The 23,971-nt window shown below is 36.0% G+C and overlaps 1 protein-coding gene and 1 pseudogene across 12 annotated transcripts in view; one reads left to right on the forward strand and one right to left on the reverse strand.

The window, feature by feature from the left end:
* The window catches only part of ZMYM4 (zinc finger MYM-type containing 4), a 171,128-nt gene that overhangs the window by 16,522 nt on the left and 130,635 nt on the right, over positions 1-23,971 (reverse strand). For all 11 annotated transcript variants that reach the window (XM_082415274.1, XM_082415275.1, XM_082415276.1 and 8 more), the window contains 8 exons: positions 22,927-23,071; positions 20,314-20,432; positions 19,445-19,616; positions 14,908-14,961; positions 14,324-14,503; positions 13,812-13,906; positions 2,336-2,504; positions 2,056-2,151 (listed from right to left, as the gene is read on the reverse strand). In XM_082415274.1, the coding sequence (XP_082271400.1) occupies positions 2,056-2,151; positions 2,336-2,504; positions 13,812-13,906; positions 14,324-14,503; positions 14,908-14,961; positions 19,445-19,616; positions 20,314-20,432; positions 22,927-23,071 (1,030 nt within the window). The remainder of the gene's footprint in view (positions 1-2,055; positions 2,152-2,335; positions 2,505-13,811; positions 13,907-14,323; positions 14,504-14,907; positions 14,962-19,444; positions 19,617-20,313; positions 20,433-22,926; positions 23,072-23,971) is intronic.
* On the forward strand, positions 17,837-19,375 carry LOC309639160 (geranylgeranyl transferase type-2 subunit beta-like; annotated as a pseudogene). The gene is made up of 2 exons (XR_014268813.1): positions 17,837-18,330; positions 18,409-19,375. The product of XR_014268813.1 is annotated as a geranylgeranyl transferase type-2 subunit beta-like (transcript).

Raw genomic sequence — 23,971 nt, forward strand, 5'->3', positions numbered from 1 at the left:
GTAAAGAAATAAAGACAATGAAGCACATATGATGTAATAGGGTGCTATGACAGGGGTTTTATCTAAATAAGATTCTATGAAAAAAAAATAAGGGCCATCTAATAGACAGGGAAGGGTCATGTTAGATTCTGAGGGATGTGAAAAGTGGAGAAGAATTAAACAAGTGGATAAAGAATTCCAATTTGAGGATATAAAAAGATTTCCCGAAGTATACTCCACAAAATACTAATCACGTGAGAGCTCAAGAAAACTGGGTTTCTAAGATCTGATAAATTTGGAAAACAGCAGCACGTTATACGTGCCTCTAAAGAATTCACAATGTTTTTTAACATATTAAAGGCTCTGGAGATATCTGCAAAAAAGAATGCTGTTTAACTTTCTTTAAAGTCATATTTATTTGAATAAGGAACACTTCAAATAACATATAACTTCATGCCTTTGAAAATGCCAGAAAATACAGTATGTGCTCAGCCACAAAAGTGAAAAGGTTCAGGGGACTCAGGTGAACAGCAGAAAAGAAAAGAGGACAGATGGGGGCAGATCATGGTAAGCCCCATATATTACATTAAGAGTTTGAAGACAACTAAGAACTGAATTAGTTTTAGGTAGGAGAGTTATCTAATTTGACTTGTAGAGATCTTACTGCAACAGACTGGTCCATACTGTGGGATGAGTTGAAACACTCTAGTTATTGCTTTTCTGCATTTAGAAAACACTGCATGTTTCCAAAGATACACTTGAGCTCCCCTGAGTTGGTTTTGCAAACTGAAATAGGTGATTCATGAGGGCAAGGACCATGTCTGATCTTTCCACCTGAGTGCCTACAACCATGCCTGATACATGACAGGTATATTCAGTAAGTATTTTTTTGGATGAATGAGTAGCTGAAATGAGTAGGCATCCCCTGTGGCTACTGCATTTAGGTTTGGTGGTCTAATACAATATTACTTCTCCATTTTCACTACCCCTCCTTTTTTCTTTCTTTTTAAAATTTTTATTTTTTTAAATTGAAGTACAGTTGACTTACATATCCACTGTTTCGTTTGTTTATTTTTTGGCCACGTTGTGCGGCATGCAGGATCTTAGTTCTCCAATAGGGGACTGAACCTGTGCCCCCTGCTTTGGGAGAATGAAGTCTTAACTACTGGACCACCAGGGTAGTCCCTACCCTTCCTTCTTTCTTAAAAATGTTGTGGCTCAAACTGGAAGGTGATAGGCCTAGTAAACCCCTGTAACAGGAGTATATTTATATCACTCTGGAGCAGAGAGATTATACTTGATCTGTGGGTACTCAATGAGTCAGTCACAGACCACAGCAGCAACTAACTACTCCAATAAGGAGGGTAGACAGAGGCGAAGCCAAGAGTGCATGCAATCACCCAGGTATTAGAGAGAAGGTATAGTTGGAAAGCGACAAAAAAATCTAGTTACAAGGACATACTCATTCATTCCTGCCCCATCTCATCCCACAAAGATTGTGTAAGTATCTTATATAAAACACAGATCATAAAAAAGCAAAATACAAACTGAAAACAAAGTTTAGAATAGAACAACCAGGGAAAAAAGAAAGCTAATGATTAGGGTTCTAAAATTATACAGTGTTGCTCTATTTGAACTGTTTATTGGGTTCCAAAGTTCTTGGCACCAAAAATGAAACCTGCAAACATGGTCAATCATATACAGCTCCTTGATAGGAAAAATTCCTATCAGTAACAGCAAGGCTTTTCCAGGTATTCTTGTTAACAACAACAACAAAAAGTGTTACACTGTGTTCCACACTGGTTATTCTACAAATATAGGGCTCAAGAAGACAGATTTGAGTTACTTGCATAGTGTTAGAAAAAGAAACAAAATTCCTTATATTTGCATAAGAAACTCATGATCAGAAGATACAACCTTACCTTTATAACAAGCTCTTTAAAATTGGGAGTGGATATTATTTTCTCTTTTTAAACATAAACTTCAAATTTTAAATAATTTTAAATATTCGATTTACAAATTTAAAACCAACAATGATATTACAAGCAATTCAGATCACAAGGAGAAAAGTTTTACCTCTACAGCCTGGCTCCGAAGATTCTTGAGAGAGTGCATGGTCTTGAGCACTTCCTAAAGGGTCAGAACACGGGCTAGATGAGGCATGTTCAACTCCTGACAAAGAAAGAAAAATTAATGAGAAGTTTAAATAAAGATGGGGAAAAAAATTAAGTAAAGCCAAAATCAAAGTTTTACGGGATTTCTGACCTACTATTTATCCCTTTTGAGTAGATTTATGACTTTATCTGTATTCCTCCCACCCCCTAAATCGAGACACAAATTCATGCCGTGTATTTACCACATTTCAGATCCCCCTGCTCTTCCTTGGCGTTTTTCCACTGAACCCAGTTCTTCCAGGCATTTACCCCATACATGTATTTCAGCGTCATCCCAGACACTGAGCACCCTTGAAAGGCTCCTTGAATAAGACTCCGGGGCTCCACAGACACTACAGACTTCTTCCGTCCCTGTAAGAATTTCAAAAATTTACAGAACATAACATTTAGTTTCAGAGCTTTAAGAATTGGGATTCTCAAAGACAGAATGGGCATAAATTTACAGAAAATGCAATTTAGTATTAGATCCCAAAGATTCAGAGTTCTTAGAGCTAGAAAGAGCTTTAGAAGTCATCTAATCCAATCCATATGAAAAAATAAAAAAAGAGAAAATTGAAGTGTAGAAGGTAATATTGGAATAATCACTAACATTTGAGTATTTACTATGTTCCGGATGCTGGACCCACCCAATGAGGTATGAATAACAGTTATTACCACTCAGGTCTATTTAATGGAACATACGAATAGATGGCTCTAAAAGAAGCCTCAATAAATTCTCTAACTACAATGGAATTCAGCTAGAAATCAGTAATGAAATGTTAGAAAAATCCTTTAAAATTAGAAATTAAACAACACATGTTAAGAAACCACAAACGCGATTAGAGAATATTTTGAACTTAAGTAAAAATGAAAACAAAACATATCAAACTTTATGTAATAGTGCTAAAGCAGTGCTTATAAGGGCATTTACAGTATTAAAATGCTTCTATGAGAAGTGAAAAAAGTCTAAAATCAATAATCTAGCCTCTATGTTAAGAAACTGGAAAAAAGACTTCATTAAAACCCAAAGTAAGGAAATAATAAAAATAAGAGCAAAAGTCAATAAAAAAAAAAGATAAAGGAAAAATCAGTAAAATGAAGAGCTGGTACTTTTAGAAGGTTAAAAAAAACTGATAAATCTCTAGCTAGAATGATCAGGGATAAAAGAAAAAAGACACAAATTATCAACACCTGACCCCACACATATAAAAAGAATAATAAGAGAAAACTGTGAACGTCATTATGACAATAAACTAGACAGCTTAGATAAATTGAACAAATTTCTTGAAAGACACAAACTTAACAAAGCTTGCTCTAGAAGAAATAGATAACCTAAGTAACTAGAGAAATTCAATTCATATTTTAAAACCTTCCCATAAAAAAAAATCCAGACCCAGATGGCTTCACTGTTGAAGTCTACCCATGAATTAAAGTAATTATATAAACTGTATTTCAGAAAATAGAAGAGGAGGAACACTAACTCACTTACGTTACTATTATCCTGACAGCAAGGCCAGATAAAGTCATCACAAGAAAACAGATCAATAGCTCTTTTAAACTGTGATAAAACCTTAACAAATATTAGCAAACTGAATCCAGCAACATATAGAAGAATAAAAACATCAAAAGAAAATAGTGCTCATCCCATAAATGCAAGGTTAGTTTATAATTTAAAAAATTAATGTATTTCACCACTTTAAAAGACTCAGAAAAGAAAAACCAGATGATCATCTCAAGAGATCACCTGACAAGGTTCAAAACACAATCAAAAAAACTCTGAGCAATTAGAAAGAGAAGAGAACTTCCTGAACTTGATAGAGGTCATCTATGAGAAACATATAGGTAACATCATACTCAATATTGTAAGGCTGAACACTTCCCTAAAATTGGGAGGAGGCATGAAGGTCTGCACTCATTACTTATATTAAACATTGTACTAAAGATCCTTGTTAATGCAGTAAATCAAAAAAAGAAAGAAAATGCACTAAGATTGTAAAGGAAAAAGTGAAACTGCCTTTATTTACAGATAACATGATTGTGTAGGTAGAATATCCTAAGGATTTCAGTTGAGCAAAATCACCATATATAAACTCAATATACAAAACCATCTCTATTTCTACGTCAATGAAGAACACTAGAAAAGAAAATTTAAAAATAATGCTATTCACAACAGGATCCAAAATATATTAAAATACTTATTAGATAAATTTGACAAAGCATAAGACTTGTAAAATGAAAAATACAAAACACTGTTGGGAGAAATTAATATAATCTGAATAAAGGTGAAAGATACCATCTTTATGGATTGGATGGCTCAAAGTTGCTAGGATGTCAATTCTCTGCAAATTGATCCATGGATTAAGAACAGCCCCAATCAAAATTTCAGCAGACTTTTTTGTAGACATTGACAAGCTGATTCCAAAATGTATATGGAAATTCAAACGAAACCTTTGAAAAAGATGAACAAAGATGGAAGACCTACACACCTATTTCAAGACTCACTGTAAAGCTACATTAATCAAGTCAGTTGGTACCGGTACAAAAACAGACATGTATATTAATGGAACAGAATAGTTTCAGAAACAGACCAAGACATATATGGTCAGTTGACTTTAACAAAAGTGCCAATGTAACTGAAGGGGAAAAGACAGCGTTTATAAAAGTGGTTCTGGAACAACTGTATATCCATACACACAAAAAAATGAAATGTGATGCCTTAACTTATACATAAAAATTATCTCAAAATGGATCACAGAAAACATAAAAGAAAATTATAAAACTAGGAGAAAATGTAAGACAAAATCTTAATTACTAAAATTAAGCAAAGATTTTTAGATGGGATAATAAAAAGCACAAATTATAAAACAATAAAAACTGATAAAGTGGACTTCTCAAAAGTAAAAAGTTCTGTCCTGGTGTGGGTGACCAAGATGGCAGAGTAGGAAGACCCTGAGCTCCCCTCCTCCCATGAGCACACCAAAATTATTACTATGTACAGAGCAACTTTCCATAAAAACGACCTGAAGACTAGCCGAAAAGATCTTCTACAACTAAAGATATAAAGAAGGAACTACAAGATGGGTAGAAGGGGGCAGAGACACGGTATAATCAAGACCCACACCACCAGGTTAGGTGACACACAAATGGGAAGATAATCACAATTGCAGATGTTTTCCCCAAGAAGTGAGCGGTCTGAGCCCCGTATAGGGCTCCCCAGTCCAGGGCTCCTGCACTGGTAAGATAAACCTCCAGAACACTTGGTTTTGAAGGCCAGCGGGGCTTGTTTTCAGGAGAGCCAGAGGGTTGTAGGAAACAACAGACTCCCACTCTCAAAGGGTACACACAAAATCTCACATGATCTGAGACCCAGGGCAAAAGCAGTAATTTGAAAGGAGCCTGGGTCAGACCCACTTGATTTTAGAGAGCCTCCCAGAGAGGCAAGAGGAAACTGGGACTCACCCTGGGGACAGAGATGCTGGCGGTAGCCATTTTGGGGCGCTCACTCTACAATGAGAACACTGCTGCTAGCAAGCACCAGTTTGGACTCCTCCCGCTAAATTAAATGAGAACTGGAACCAGCCTGCCCACCAGCCAGTTGCCACCAATCCTGGGACGCTTGAGGCCAAGAAGCTAGCCAGCTGGGGACACAGCCCCAAACACCAGCAAGTTTGCTGCCTTAGGCACCCACGAGCCCCCAGCCACCCCGAACAAGGCTCTGCCCACCAGAGGGTAGGCACTAGTCCCAGGACCTCCTGGGCCCTGGCCTTGCCCACCAGTAGGCTGACACCAACTCTAGGATCACCAGAGCCCCACAGCCAGAGATCCTCAGGAGCAGGCTCTTCCCACCAGTGGACCAACACTAGCCCCAGGATACCATGGGACCCAGACCAATACATCCACAAACCAATACCAGCTTCAGGAACCAGGCCCCCCAGCCAGAGACCATGGGACCCAGCTCTGTGCACCAATGGGACAGAACTAGTCCCAGGATACAGCCGCACCCACCAGTGGTTGGCACCAGCCCTGGGATCCCATGAGCCCTGGCCCTGCCCACTAGAGAGCAGACACTAGCCCCTGGGTACACCGCAGCCCTGTAGCCACCTGTGTCAGGACCCAGCCTGTAACCCAGTGGGTCAAAACCAGGCCGAGAACACCCACCCTCCACCCAGTCCCACCCACCAGCAGGACAGCACTAGCCTGGGAACTCCTCAGGGCTCTGCAGCCAGCTGCCTCATGACCTGGCCCTGCCCACCAGTGGGCCAGCACCAGGACCAGAACTCCCCAGGCTGCAGCCAACCACACCAGAGCCAGAGGCCTCTGCATTAGGCAGGGTCTGGCAATCAACCAGTCTGGGAATTTCTGGTCCCAGCACGCCCACAGTAGTCAGCCATGCTGACCATGCTCACCAGCACGCTCACCAGCACGCCCACAGTAGTCAGCTTGTCGTAAGGGCCAATGCAGTGCATATACAGGGCACCCCTAGAGCATACAGCTCTGGTGACTAGAGGGGAGTCTGCTGCTCAGCCCCGCAGAATGTCTCTTACATAAGGTCACTTATCTAAGATTGGTAAACAGAACCAACCTATGAAATACATAGAAATAAAAACAAAGAACTAGGCAAAATAAGGCAACAGAGGAATATGTTCCAAAGGAAGCATTCTACCCAATAAGACTGCAAGGTAATGACTGTAAAGATGCACAAAGAACTCAGAAGAAGAATGAACACAGTGAGAGGTTAGAAGTTTCTAACAAAGAGTTAGAAAATATAATGAAGAAACAAACAGAGCCAAAAAATACAATAACTGAAATAAAAGGAATTAACAGTAGGTTAGCTGATACAGAGGAACAGATCAGCAAACTGGAAGACAGTGTAGTCAAAATCACTCAAACTGAAGAGAAAAAACAAAAAGAATTTTAAATAATGAGGACAGTTTAAGAGAACTCTGAGACAACTTCAAGTGTACTAACATTTGCATTGTAGAGGTCCTGGAAGAAGAGAGCACAGAAGGAGCAGAGGACGTATTTGAAGACATAATAGCTGGAAACATCCCTAATCTGGGAAAGGAACCAGACATCCAAGTCCAAGAAGTAAAGAAAGTCCCAAACAGACTCAATCCAAAGATTTCCGCTCAAAGACACATTATAATTAAAATAGCAAACATTAAGGATAAAGAGAGAATTTAAAAGCATCAAAGGAAAAGCAACTAGTTACATTAAAGGAAAATCCCATAAGGCTATCAGCTGACTTTTCAGCAGAAATTCTGCAGGCCAGAAGGGACTGGCACCATATATGTAAAGTGATGAAAGGGAAAAAACCTACAACGAAGAATACTATACCCAGCAAGCCTTTCATTCAGATCTGATAGAGAGATTAAGAGTTTTTTACAGACAAGCAAAGCTAAAAAAATTTAGTACAATAAAACCGGCTTTATAAGAAATGTTAAAGGGAATTCTCTAAGCAGAAAAGAAAAAGTAACAACTAGAAAAATGAAAATTAAAAAAGGAAAAATTTCACTGGTAAAGACACACATACAGTAAAGATGGTAGATCAGTACTATCTACTAGAAAGATTAAGACAAAAGTAGTAAAATTATCTATATCCATAATAAGTAGTAATGAATACACAAACCAAAAAACGTAAAATATGTCAGAAACATTAAATGTGGGGAGGGTAAAAATTCAGGGTTGGTAAAATGTATTCAAAATTAAGAGATCAGCACTTAAAATAATCATGTAAAACATAAATAGACTGGTATACATAAACCTCATGGTAACAACAAACCAAAAATCAGTAATAGATACACACACAAAAAGAAAGGAACCCCAAAATAACACTAAAGATAGTCATCAAATCACAGGGGATGAGAGCAAAACAAGGAGGAACAAAAAAGAGCTACAAAAACAACCACAAAACAATTAACAAAATGGCAATAAGTACATACCTATCAATAATTACTTTACATGTAAATGGACTAAATGCTCCAATAAAAAGACACAGGGTGACTAAATGGATACAAAAACAAGACCCATAGTGCTGCATAAAAGAGACTCACATCAAATCTAAAGGCACACAAAGACTGAATGTGAGAGGATAGGAAAGGTGCACCTAAATACATAAAGCAAACATCGACAGATATAAAGGGAGAAATGGACAGTAACACAACAAGAGTAGGGGACTTTAAAACCTCGCTTACATCAATGGACAGATGATAAATAAGGAAAATAAGTAATGAAACACCAGCCATAAATGACACATTACAAGAGATGGATTTAATAGCTATATACAGAATAAACACACACACACACACACACACATGTTTGTATATATATATAATATTTCACCCAAAAGCGGCAGAACACACATCCTTTTCAAGTTCACATGGAACATTCTCTAGATCACTTGCTAGGCCACAAAACAAGTCTCAGTAAATTTAAGAAGAGTAAAATCATATCAAGCATCTTTTCCAACCACAATGCTATAAGACTAGAAACCAAATACACGAAAAAACTGTAAAAAACACACAGCACAGAAGACTAAACAATATGTTACTAAACAACCAAAGGGTCACCAAAGAAATTAAAGAGGAAATCAAGATATACCTGGAGACAAATGAAAATGAACACAATTATCCAAAATCTATGGGATACAGCAAAAGCAGTTCTAAGAGGTAAGTTTATAGTGACAAGCCTACTTAAGGAAACAAGAAAAATCTCAAATAAACAACCTAACCTTATACCCTAAGGGAACTAGAAAAAGAAAAATAAAACTGAAAGTTGGTAAAGGAAAGAAATCATAAAGATCAGAGCAAAAATAAACTAGAGACTAAAAAGCAATAGAAAAGATCAATGAAATCAAGAGCTGATCTTTTTAAAAGATAAGCAAAGTGGATAAACCTTCAGCTGGACTCATCAAGGAAAAAAGAAAGGTACAAATAAATTTTTAAAAAAAATGAGAAGAGAGAAGTTACAACAAACAACACAGAAATATAAAGGATCTTAAGAGATTACTATGAACAAATTATACACCAAAAGAACCACTTAGAAGAAATGGACAAATTTTTAGAAATGTACACTCTCCTAAGACTGACTCAGAAATACACAGAAAATATGAACAGACCAATTACTAGTAATGAAATTGAATCAGTAATCATAAAACTCCCAACAAACAAAAGTCTAAGACCAGACAGCTTCACAGATGAAGTCGACCAAACATTTAGAGAAGAGTTAATACCTATCCTTCTCAAACTATTACAAAAAATAGCAGAGGAAGCAACACTTATGAATTCATTCTACGAGGCCAGTATCACCCTGATACCAAAAGCAGACGGCCATAAAAGAAGACAATTACAGGCCAATATCACTGATGAACATACATACAAAAATCCTCAACAAAATATTAGCATACCAAATTCAACAATACATTACAAGGATCACATACCATGAGCAAGTGGGATTTATCCCAGGGATGCAAAGAATAATTTGGTATTTGCAAACCAATGTGATAAACCACATTAACCAAACTGAAGTATAAAAGTCGTATGATCATCTCAACAGATGCAAAAAAAGCCTTTGACAAAATTCAACATTCATTTATGATAAAAATTCTCCATAAAATGGCTATAGCGGGAACATACCCTAATGTAATAAAGGCCATATATGACAGACCCACAGCTAACATCATATCGAATGATGAAAAACTGAAACAATTTCCTCTAAGATCAGGAATAAGACAAGCATGCCCATTCTGCCACTTTTATTCAACACTGTATTGGAAGTCCCAGCCACAGCAATCAGAGAAGAAAAATAAATAAAAGGAATCCAAATTGGAAAGGAAGAAGAAAACTGTCACTGTTTGTAGATAACACCATACTATACATAGAAAATTCTAAAGACACCACCAAAAAGTTATGAGAACTCACCAATGAATTCAGTAAAGTTGCATGATACAAAATATACAAAATCTGTTGCATTTCTATACACTAACAACAAACTGTCAGAGAAATTTTAAAAACAATCCCGTTTACAATCGCATCAAAAAGAATAAAATACCTAGGAATAAATCTAACGCAGGAGGTAAAAGACCTGACTCAGAAAACTATAAGACAATGATGAAGGAAACTGAAGATTAAACAAACAAATGGAAAAATATAACACTCTCGTGAATTAGAAGAATATTGTCAAAATAACCATACTACCCAAGGCAAACTACAGATTCAACACAATAAAATCAAAATACCAATGGCATTTTTCACAGAACTAGAACAAATAATTCTAAAATTCATTAGGAAACATAGAACACCCATAATAGCCAAAACAATCTTGAGAAAAGAGAACAAAGCTGGAGGTATCATACTCCCTGATTTCAAACTATGCTAAAAACTACAGTAATCAAAACAGTATGGTAGTGGCACAAAAACATACACACAGATCAATGGAACAGAATAGATAGTCCAGACAAACCTATGCTTATATGGTCAATTAATCGATGACAAAAGAGGCAAGACTATATTGTACAATGAAGAAAAGACTGACTCTTCAGTAAACGGCATTGCGAAAAGTGGACAGCTACATGGAAAAGAATGAAACTGGACCACTTTTTCATACCATATACAAAATTAAACTGAAAATGGATTAAAGACTTAAATGTAAGACCTAAAACCATGAAAGTCCTAGAGGAAAACACAGGCAGGAAACTTTGACGTCGGTTTTAGTAAAATTTTTTGGGTCTGTCCCCTCAGGTAAAGACAACCAAAGCAAAAATAAACAAATGGGACCACATCAAACTAAAAAGATTTTGCATAGCAAAGGAAACCCTTAACAAAATGTAAAGGCAACCTACTGAATGGGAAAGGATATTTCCAAATTATATATCTGGAAAGAGGTTAATATCCAAAATGTATAAAGAACTCAATATCCAACAAACAAACAAACAAAAAATGGAATTAAAAAACGGGCAGAGGATCTGAATAGCCATTTTCCCAAAAGGGACATACAGATTGCCAACAGACACACAGAAAGATGCTCCACATCACTAATCATCAGGGAAATGCAAGTCAAAACCACAATGAAATATCACCTCACACCTGTCAGAATGACTACAATGAAAGGGACAAGAGATAGCAAGTGTTGGCGACGATGTGTAAAAAGGGGAACACTCAGGCACTGTTGGTGGGAATGTAAATTGGTGCAGCCTTTGTGGAAAACAGTATGGCACTTCCCCAAAAATTAAACATAGAACTACCATTTGATCCAGCAATTCCACTTCTGGGTATTTTTTACCCAAAGAAAACAAAAACACTAATTCAAAAAGATATATATGCACCCCTAAGTCCACTGCAGCATTACTGACAACAGCCAAGATATGGAAACAACCTAAGTGTCCTAGATGAATGAATAAAAAAGATGTGGTAAACACACACACACACACACACACACACACACACACACACAGTTACATACAATGGAATGATTACTCAACCACAAAAAAGAATGAAATCTTGCCATTTGTGACAGCAGGGATGGATCTAGAGGGTATTACGGTAAGTGAAACAAATCAGACAGAGAAAGACAAATACTATATGATTTCACTTATATCTGGAATCTAAAAAACAAATGAACAAACATAATAAAACAGAAACAGAATTATAGATACAGAGAATAAACAACTGGTTCTCACAGGGGAGGCGGTTGGGGAGATGAGAGACATAGGTGAGGGAGATTAAGAGGTACAAACTTCCAGTCACAAAGTAAATGAGTCATGGTTATGTTATGAAATGTACAGTGGGAATACAATCACACAATTATAATTATGTAATATCTTTGTATGTTGACATATTGTAACCAGACTTATCCTAGTGAACATTTTGAAATATGCAGAAATGTTGAATTAGTATGTTGTGCTCCAAGAACTAACATAGTATTGTAGGTCAATTATATTTCAAAAACAAACAAACAAATTCTTAGAAAAAGAGATCAGGTTTGTGGCTACCAGAAGCAGGGACTAGGGGGAGGGAGACTGGATGAAGGTAGTCAAAAGGCGCAAATTTCCAGTTTAAGTAAGTACTAGGGGTATAATGTGCAACATGATACACATAATGAACACTGCTCTGTGCTACATATGCAAGTTGTGAGGAGAGTAAATCCTAAGAGTTCTCAAAGTAAGAAAAAAAATTTTTTTAGTTTCTTTAATTTTTTATCTATATGAGATGATGAATGTTTACTATCTTACTGTGGTGATCATTTCATGATGTACGTAAGTCAAATCATTATGCTCTACACCTTAAACTTAGTGCTGTTATGTCAATTATATCTCAATAAAACTGGAAGAAAATAAATAAATGAACCATGGAAATAGGGAAGAAGTTGTTTTTCACTATTAAGAAAATAAAAATGAAGTCACAGAATAGAAGGAAAAGTCATATTCGATAAAAGAATTATATCCGTAATAAAAAACACAACTCAATGACAACTAACCCAATTTTAAAAATGTGCAATAATTCTGAATACACACTACATCAAAGATACACAAAGAGCAAATATACATTTGAAAAGATGCCCACATATTAGTCATAAGGAAAATACATATTAAAGCCATAAATTAATACCACTACACATTTACTAGAATGGCTAAAATTACAAATTGACAATACCAAGTGTTTTAAGTAGTGGAGCAGATAGAACTCACAGACTGCTGGTGGGAATTCAAAATAGTACATCAACTTTGGAACACATTTTGGCAGCTTTCTTACAAAGTTAAAAATACACATAAGACCTAGCAATTCCACCCCTAGATATTTTTTCCCCAAATGAAAACATACATTCTTCACAAAGATTTATACTAGAATGTTCACAGCAGCTTTATTTAAAATGCTCAAAACTGGAAATAACCCAAATTTCCATCAGCTGTTAAACAACTATATAAACTGTGGTTTATCCATGAAATGAAATGCTCAGAAGTAAAAAGGAATGAACTAGTAATTCATGAAACAATATGGATGAATCTCAAAAACATTATGCTAATTGAAGGAATTCAAACACAGAAGAATAGAAATTATACGATTCCATTTATATGAAATTTTAGAAAAGGCAAAGCAGTACAATTTTGCATCAATCTGCAAAGCAGATCAGTGGTTGTCAGGAGCTGGAGATGAAGACTGACTGGCAACGGTAACAAGGCAAGTTTTTGGAACGAGAAAAGTGTTATGACTGTGGTGGTAGTTACATACTGAATACGTTTATCAAAGCCCATCAAACTGTACGCTTAAAATTTATGATTTTTTTTTAATTTATGACTTTTTAAATGTAACTAACTCAATAGAGCTAATTTTAAAAAGAAGATTATTATTCTTTTAATTTTGGTATTGGAAAGCCCTGTCAACATGAAAAACATTCTTGTGAACTTCACTATTATAACTATTCTACATAAAATAGTGAACCTCATTATTATGTTTAAAAAGCTAAATTTAGAGACTTTAAAAAAGAGGAAAGTGTGTAACGATTATAAAAAACAAACAGAAAAATCCTTTGATTATAGAAACAAAATAAAAAGTCCCTCCTGAAGAAATATAAAATAAAAGATACGGTTTTTGACTTCAAAAAAACAAAAACAAAAGCACAAAAATACAAGGTTGGAAAACAACAAAGAAAATAAAATGCTAGAAAAATTAAGCTACTGCTTACTCTTCGTCTGGGCTGGGGGAAGCCATCTCTGTGTCGTCTTCTTGTTCGGGAACGTGCCTGAATTCCCTGTCCTTTATTCAGTGGGTCAAAGGATTCTATGATAACCAAGAGAAAGCCTAATGTGAGATAAATCACTCACAGACTTAAATAAACACTTAGGGTGAAGGAGGAAATATCAGGTAATCATCACTATATTCATTATTTTGTTTATGATAAAATATGGACTTTACTTATATACATAAGAAAACAAGGAGATACAGCATGTATAAAAACTTTATTAACAATCAAGAAAACCCCCTATATGATTACTGTGGGAAACTTAAAAACAACAACAACAAAAACAGATTAACCCCTTATAAAGAACAATATGGTATGAATTAATACCTTCAAAGGCAGGGACCATTTGTGCCCTAGATAGTTATCATACATTATAACTGCTTCATTATGCCAATTCAGAGTTGTACCAATCTTCTAATAAAGGACTTTCAACAGACAGGTTACACTGCACAAACCTGATGGAAAATCTGCTTCCAGATCCTGTTCAGTTTCCCCTTTTGAGAACTGCTTCACTTCTAAATCAGCCTCTTGCACAGTATTTGACTTTAAGGCATAATGATTTAATTCTTCCTCCCAGCTATGTGGAGTAGATACTGCCTCTGATTCAAGATCACCACTGTAAGTACTTCCTTGGTCTGAAATATACAGAAAAACAAACAAGCCCTCAAAATGAGATAAGACGCTTGACATACTCAGGAACCTCTCTGAAACCCTAAATACCAAAAAGTCAGGTATGGTTGCTGGACAATTCCATAGGTACACTCAAGAATGAAGTAACTTGTTCACCAATATCACAGAACTAGATTTATATTCTTGGTATACACTTTAGAGCATTATTTCAATTAATCCTTAAAACCAATATCTGAGGTAGCTTTTATTAGTCTCTTTACAAATTAGCACAAAATCATAGATGTCTGGTGCCCCCTACAAACAGTTAAAATTGCAAATATTAAATCCAAGGATGCTAATACTTTACGGGTTTGTATCACTAACAGAGGATAATATTTCTAAGATTCAAAATACATTTACAATTACAAACCTTTTTCAAATATCTTGGTGTCTAGAAAGAGCTCCTGTTCAGAAGTTTGGGATCCTAAAGAAAAAGAAAAGCACATAAGTCAATTTATAGGTATACAAAAAACAAACTGCATCTCAAATGAAATGACTGCACTAGGGAGGTTCTACGTAAATAGCCTTTATAGGCAGAAAAGAATGATTCATTAATAAAAGTCAGGCATTAGTGATAAATAGTTAAATTACAATTGATAACAGTGGTTACACTTCTAGATACCAAGCAGTATGAAAGAAGTCATGGCAAGAGAGACCTTTATTTTGGATTCTGTGCTATCTGAAATTCTTTTTTTTTTTTTTTTTTAACCACAACAGACACACACACACAATACCGATTTACTCACAGGTTGACAAATCTGTTTTAAATTGCTTTTTCCTTCCCTAAATAAAATATGCTTTACCATGCAGTGGAAAGCCGACAGACTTAGAATATAAACACATGAGCAATCAGCGCATGGAACTAAACAGAACAAAGTTCTATCAATTATAAACTACTTTAATTTTTTTTTTTTTAAGTTTTTGGGCCACACCATGCAGCATGCGGGATCTTGGTTCCCTGACCAGGAATCGAACAAGTGCCCTCTGCAGTGGAAGCGCAGAGTCTTAACCACTGGACCGCCAGGGAAGTCCCTATAAACTACTTTAAAAGTAAAGAGTTTAGGGAATTCCCTGGCGGTCCAGTGGTTAGGACCCGGAGCTTTCACTGCTGGGGTCCAGGTTCAATCCCTGGTCAGGGAACTAAGATCCCACAAGCTGCACAATGTGGCCAAGAAAAAAAAAAAAAAAGGATGAAGAAAAAAGTAGAGTTTAAAGATTTAAAGTATTAAAAAAAAAAGATTTTTTTAAAAACCAAGGAAAATTGTCTCTTTTCCCTGAAATCAAAGATAAATGAGCCAGATCCTTTCAGTTGGAATTAATTTCTCCCCCCTTTATATTTCTAAACCATTTGATTTTACTTACACTATGATGATTAAAACTATCTGTCTTGAAGCTAAGTCTTTAAAGTTTTTCTGTTTGACTCAACTGTAGACAAAGGCAAAGTCACAATATTTGTATAGAGGAAACATTTGATAAATGCTGACTATTAATGTGAATGGAGAAGCCAACTTAAAATGAGGTTTCTCATCAGGAATTGCTGGAACTTGCAAAATAAGTATCAGAAATTAGAAGATCAAGCATAGGTGCAATACTCTTTTATTTTATAAATTTATTTATTTATTTATTTATGGCTGCATTGGGTCTTCATTGCTGCACATGGGCTTTCTCTAGTTGCGGCCAGCGGGAGCTACTCTTCGTTGCGGTGCGCGGGATTCTTGTTGCAGTGGCTTCTCTTGTTGCAGAGCGCGGGCTTCAGTAGTTGTGGCTTGCAGGCTCTAGAGCGTAGACTCAGTAGTTGTGGTGCATGGGCTTAGTTGCTCTGCGGCACGTGGGATCTTCGTGGACCAGGGCTTGAACCCGTGTCCCCTGCATTGGCAGGCGGATTCTTAACCGCTGTGCCACCAGGAAAGCCCAAGGGCAATATTCTAAGACTTTAAAATCCACATATAAATGGGTCAGAATTGAGATTATACACCAAAGAGCAAAATGAGACCAGAAACTTTGGGATAATAACAAAACGCTTTGTACCCATCTCTCAGAGTATATCTGATTTAAAAACGTACTGGCAACACAACAGAAAAGTTGACAGTAGTTTTTTCAAATGCTGTAGTGTTCAGAAAACCAGCTAGAATGTATTACGCAAAATCAGAACCCAGTGGCTAGCTTTATAAAAACAATCACAGAAAAAACAAATTGTCAGGAAAGAGTAATTTCTTGGTTCATCAATGATATATGAAAAGGCCACTGTGGGCTTCCCTAGTACAACAGTGGTTATGAACCCGCCTGCCAATGGAGGGGACACAAGTTCGAGCCCTGGTCTGGGAAGATCCCACATGCTGCAAAGCAACTAAGCCCATGCACCACAACTACTGAGCCTGTGCTCTAGAACCCGCGAGCCACAACTACGGAAGCCTGTGCACCTAGAGCCTGTGCTCTGCAACAAGAGAAGCCACCGCAGGGAGAAGCCCGTGCACCGCAACGAAAAGTAGCTCCTGCTCACCACAACTAGAGAAAGCCCGTGTGCAGCAATGAAGACCCAATGCAGCCAAAAATAAAATAAAATTAAATTAAATTAAAAAAAAGAAGGCCATTGCAAAAATTCACCTATACATTTCAACTACCTTTAACACCATTTCCTTTATCTCTTCTTATATCCAAAAATCAAGGTGGTGCTAATTAAGGCTGGAAACCGTTCTGGAATTTATACTACTGAGTTCTGGTTAAAATCCTTTCTTTGTAGTCAGACAAACCTGGATTCAACTTCTGATTCCATTATTTCCTGATTTCATAACCATGGCAAGCCTATTTTCCAAAAGAGGAATCTAAAGTAAACAGTACCTCACGCATAGGGTTGTTGTGAAGATTAAATGAGGTGATGCACACGGTGCATTTAGGACAATGCCTAGAGTACGGCAAGCACATAAATGTTAACTACTGTTATTATCATTATTCTACACTCATAAAATGGGATTTATCTATAGGTTATCTTGAACCAAATGGTTTTCCACCCTAAAATTCTTTTTACCTTCTACCAACATGCTGATTATTTTACAACAGTAATTTTTATCTGGGGACCATGACTTTGACTGCAGGGGATAAAACCAGAACATGATCATGAAACATGGATTTATAGGCTATTTTTCTGGAATCATTAAGAACTAGAAACCGTATCGAAACACAGTTTCTTTCATAAACAGGATAGAGCTCCAGAGTTATCAACAAGTTTAACAAGCCCATAGACTTCATATTTAAAAACAAATAAAGCTTTTAGAAACTCCTTGACTGCCTAATACTTAAAATTACATGAGCTGCTCTTTTCGCTCTCAGACATGGGCACACCGCAGAAGGATGTTATTATCAAGTCAGATGCACCCGACACCCTATTAGTGGAGAAGCATGCAGATTATATAGCATCCTATGGCTCAAAGAAAGATGATTACGAATACTGTATGTCTGAACATTTGAGAATGAGCGGCATCTATTGGGGTCTGTTATGGATCTCATGGGACAGCTACATCGCATGAATAGAGAAGAAATTCTGACATTTATTAAGTCTTGTCAACACGAGTGTGGTGGAATAAGTGCTAGTATTGGACATGATCCTCATCTTCTGTACACTCTTAGTGCTGTCCAGATTCTTACTCTCTATGATAGTATTAATGTTATTGATGTAAATAAAGTTGTGGAATATGTTCAGAGTCTACAGAAAGAAGATGGTTCTTTTGCTGGAGATATTTGGGGAGAAATCGATACAAGATTCTCTTTTTGTGCGGTGGCAACTTTGGCTCTATTGGTAAGTTTTAAATGTTGTATTGGAATGATTAAACTTCCATGATTATTCTGGAATTTAATAGGTATATTTTGTTTACAGGGGAAGCTGGATGCTATTAATGTGGAAAAGGCAATCGAATTTGTTTTATCATGTATGAACTTTGATGGTGGATTTGGTTGCAGGCCAGGTTCTGAATCCCATGCTGGGCAGATCTATTGTTGCACAGGATTCCTGGCTATTACTAGTCAGTTGCATCGAGTAAATTCTGATTTACTTGGTTGGCGGCTTTGTGAACGACAGCTTCCATCAGGTGGACTCAATGGAAGGCCAAAGAAGTTACCAGATGTATGCTATTCTTGGTGGGTGTTGGCTTCCCTAAAGATAATTGGAAGGCTTCATTGGATTGACAGAGAGAAACTGCGCAGTTTCATTTTAGCACGTCAAGATGAAGAAACGGGAGGATTTGCGGACAGGCCAGGAGATATGGTAGATCCTTTTCATACTCTATTTGGAATTGCTGGATTGTCACTTTTGGGAGAAGAACAGATTAAACCTGTTAGCCCTGTTTTTTGCATGCCTGAAGAAATACTGTGGAGAGTGAATGTTCAGCCTGAACTAGTGAGCTAGATTAGATCCCTTGATGCAGAAGTTGCTTAGTGTAGTTTTACTATTTTAACATTTCAGTATTTGAAGTGCTTAACAAACTTAATGGCTGCCATGTTAATATTTTGTACATGAACTGTGTTGATTTTAATAAATTATATAATTATACATATTGTAAATTAGAGACCTTTATTATATCTTCAGCTTTCCGTTTTCTTCTGGAATGCTGTTATTCTGAGCGTAATATTTTGTTTATGCTTCAATGTATTTATCTTGTTTGTCTCCATAACAGCAAACTGAGTTGAACTCTATTTAGCTGATGAAGTCTTGTGTTCTGATTTTCCTATGTACTCCCTTGATATGTTATATATAACTATAGTTAATATAAGTTGGTCTTTGTCAATGAGAATGTTAACTGATAAAGAATTGATGAACCCCATAGGAATTAAAAGATGAAAAAAAAAAAAATTACATGAGCTACCTGAAAATTTGTAGGTGTGTTTTTCTTTTTTTACTTTAAAATTATACCAACCTCCCTGAGATAGAGTCTTCTCCTTCTCTTCATCTTCTGCAATCATTTCTGCCATCTCAAGGAGATCAGCTTCAAAAGGATGTGAGGGAAGTTTTTCCTTAATGTCTTCAATACTCTCGGTGACTTTATCTTCATTATCCATTGAGGATGGAATAAGCATAGGGACAGGCATCTGAAAGACCAAGGATAGACTGAAGAGTTTCTTGGTCGACCATCAAAACTATTATTTGTGAGATCATTTAAATATAAAAATTATTAATAAACAATTTCAAGCTATTTCAATTGCTAATGATTAAAATAGTCTTGCTAGTTTGTTTTAATAAGACTGCAGCCATTTAAATAGAAATTCAGGAAGTGCTTTTCTGGACACTTAACAAAACGTGTCTCTGAATCATCTAAAAGAATAAGTAATGAATTTTTGTTTTGTTTTTGACTATATTTCTTGCTTAATATTTTCACACAAGTGTTTCTCTTAAGAATTCAGTACCGAGAAAATATATATTTCCAATAAAAAATGAATACATTTTTCTTTAACGAAAAGTCAGAATCCTGTAAATCATAGTATTCCTCTTTTCATTCTTGCTACAATCTAGGATTCTAACATTCACACACCGTTTCTGATCTTTTTCTATGTTAGTGGTCTTTTGTGTTTAAAATGTTTTTAAAAAGCTAAATCATAACCTCCTCTGAGAAGGTAGGGTACAAATAGAAGCAGTCCTTTATATATTCCATATTTAAGTAATATAACAGTATGATTAATAGCCAACCAGAGTCAGGTATATTTTACCAACAAGTAAAAAGTTATTTTATGGACCTTAATTGAGAAAAATGCATACTAAATTAGCCTTAACCTCTAAATGATTACTCACTGGAACTGGAATTCCAAATGGGACTGGGGCATACTGAGTATAAAGATGAAGAGGTATAGGTACGAACACTGGTACTGGAACTGGCACCACAATAACCTGGGGCTGAGTTGGAGTGTCTTCTAATGGAAGAAAAAAAAAAACCCACAAAAAAACAAAGAGGGTTAGAAACGACATTTTAATTTAAAAAATTTTTTTAGGCATATGAAGACTTGTAATTCAAAAGAAGTGTAATTTTAATTAAAAAAAATTTTTTAAAGCATGTGGACATTTACAGTTCAAGACAAGTATCTATGAAGGACTTCCCTGGTGGCACAGTGGTAAGACTCTGTGCTCCCAACGCAGGGGGCCCGGGTTTGATCCCTGGTCAGGAAACTGGATCCCACATGCATGCTGCAACTAAGACCTGGTACAACCAAATAAATAAAATTAAATTTAAAAAAAAAAGAAGTATCTATGATACTAGGAATTCACAGAAAGGAGAAATAGCAAGGCTTGAGTATAACAGCACTAAAAAAAGTGGGCAACACAATAATTATCAATGATACGAGGATGAGATGAATGAAGGATATAATTTGGATGGATGAATGGAACAGTTATCTTAGAAGAAAGGTATAGAAAACTTAACATGAATAAGTAGTGTATGTTAAAGAGGAGACTGAATAGGTAGAAGGGCCATTTTTGTGAGGCTATAATACACATTTAAAATCATTAGACAGTGGGGAACTACTACGTATTGGTTAGCACAAAGTAATGTGATGAAAATGGCTTTAAAAAGATTAATTTGGCTGCCATCTTCACATGGAATAGAAAGTATACAAAGTGGGAGGCAACTACAATATATAGAGCTAAGATGATGAGGGCCTGAACTAGGGTGGTTATGATACCTGCAGGAAAAAAAATTCGTATACACAGCAGAGGTTCTAAGATATTTTAAAAAAAAGGAAACAGAACTTTGGGAACTAACTTAAACATGAGTAGGGAAAAAGTGGGAAGGATGGAGGTAGAAGTCATTCAATTATTTAACAAGTATCTACAGAGTCTTTTCTGTAGGCCATAAAAATATGTTAGATAACTGTAAAATCATTAATGTAAGAGAAAGGTAATGCTAGTAAAAAGAAGTGAAAAGCTGACAATTTGACTAGGGTTAGAAGTGGGAAATAATATGGGATCAATTTTACCATGAAGCAGTGGACATAAAAAAAAAAGTTATCTGATTAGAGATGTCTGATAACCAAGCTACATAATGCTAAATTGTCACTGTTTTGGGATTGACATGTACACACTGCTATATTTAAAACAGATAACGAGGACCTACTGTAAAAAAAATGATAAATAAAAAAAATATTAAAAAAAATAAATTTTTTATAAAGTCACTATTGATACAAAAAAATACAGGACTAAGTCATCTACAGCCTTGCTATTCAACATGACCCCTGGATCAGCAGCACTGACATTACCCGGGAACCTAAAAGATGCAAAACCGCAGCACCACTAAATCAGAATCCACTCAGAAACATTCCCAAGTAATTCATACGCATATTAATGTTTGAGAAGTACTGGCCTAGAGGATAACCTTCCAGATCTAAGAATCTAGGATTCCTTCCCACTTTAAAAATTCTGAGATTTTCAGATGGCAGCATGCCAGAGACCCATTCCCTAGGGAAACAAGCAAAGCTGGTGAAAACCTAAAAAATAACCATTTAAATTCTTTGGAAATTATCCTAAAGGCATACAGCAAATGGAGAAATATTTATTCAAGAAAATCTACTAAATACAGTTAAGAACAGTAGGCATCTATGACTTTTGATCTACTACCTGCTCCACATCCCTGCCTCAGCCAGCTCAATATGATAGAAACTCCACTCTGGAATGGGTGGGACCAGAAAGAATGGGCTCCTCTTCCTTCAGCTCCCATCAAGGGTTACTGTATCTCACCAGGAGGGACAGGCCACCGTCATTTCTTATCCCCTCAAACTCCAGGTTAAAGAGGTTAATTTCCTAGTGAGTACAGCTACCACCCACAAAGAGAAAACCTACTATAGGAATAGCAGGCCAAGAAAACTAGGGTCTGAACTACCTTCACCCCAGATCACTTGTAGGACAGAGATTCCATGCTAGGAGAGGCAAGCTGAGAAGATCAGAAGCTCACACCATGCCCATCATTCAGAAAAGTAGTAGCTCAAAGAGGGTAGAGGCAGTTCATAAGAAAAGAAAGCCCTAAAGCTCTCCCCAAAGGAACTGACGTGATTTGAAATGGAGTGTGGAAAAGTTCAAACTTAAGGGTGCTCTGGAAAACAATAGTTCCTCTTAACTAAGACCCTGTTTATATAATTCCAAAGTCTATGCTTACCCCATAACACTACACTGTCATGAATAAGGAAATTAAACGAAGCATTCAGAGTATGGTATTATCAACTACCTTCTCTTTGCCATAACTTGTTAAGTTGATGAAAATACCTAACCCACAGGGACATCGTGAGAACTCAATTGGGCAGCGAATATAAGCAACCAAACACAACACCTATGAAATAGAAGGCACTTAATTAATGTAACCAAATCCCACATTACTTTCCCCTAGGAAAAATTAAATGAAGAAAAGCACAAGGAACAAACCTGTCTGGCATTCTTTGTTTTGGGTATGTGGTTTGCAAGAAGTGGCCTTGGTCTGCGTGATGGGTTTGCACAATAAAGCTTTATTCTTCAAAAGTCTTGGAGGCTGGGAAGGTGGCAGTTTGAGGGCATCTGTTTGTGTACTTGCCTAGTAAAAAAATAAGTCAGAAACCAAAAGCTTATCATTAATTACAAGAAACATTATAAATATTTCAAAATATTATAATTTCAAAAGAAATACTATATTGGAATTACTTGGAAGACACAGAATATAAATATTCAACTAAATATGTAAGGAATGTAATATTCCTGAAATATCAATAGCAATAAAGGAATATTTTGATAACTATATATTGACCCTGAATATATCTAATTACCAGTTCTGTTTACCAAGAAAAATGCTGTTTGTATTGTGACATACTGTTGATCAATAACAATGGTGGTTGAGCTTAAAATGAGAACTGTTGTTTCTTGACTGAGTTAAGTCTTAAAAGAATTAGCTTCAAGATAACTAGAAATAGGATCACTTATGATCATTTAAGTAACCTGAAAAAAGATGACATGAAAATTATCCCAGAGACCAGGAAACTCTTAAAAAATGCCACTGTTCTAGTCATAAGTTTTTCTCATTATTTATTTTTTTCTTATTTTAAGAGACAAAGCACAAAAATATTGAGTTTAAAAAAAAAAAGAATGCTTATTTACAGCACAATCTGCACTGAGTGGGAAATAAACTATATTTTATAAGTACTTTATTTACAATCTGACTATGTCACAAAATGCCCCCCAAACCTTTTATGCCTGAATTCTGTACAATTTACTTTACTTCTGTACAATTGAAAAATAACAAAAACAAAAACCTTCAGTAACTATTATATAGTTACTATTATAGAGATACCAAGCATTCAAAGAAATTAAAGTACATACAAGTACATAAAAGACCTAACTAAATAACCAGAAAATCCTGTTCCTGAACTCATGAAATGTGTTTTATATAACAAACAAAAAATAAAGAAGGGAAAATGAGCTTAGACATATTCATACTGCA

The sequence above is a fragment of the Balaenoptera physalus genome, assembly GCF_965194825.1.
Source record: "Balaenoptera physalus genome assembly, chromosome: 1".
In the NCBI taxonomy this organism is placed as follows: domain Eukaryota; kingdom Metazoa; phylum Chordata; class Mammalia; order Artiodactyla; family Balaenopteridae; genus Balaenoptera; species Balaenoptera physalus.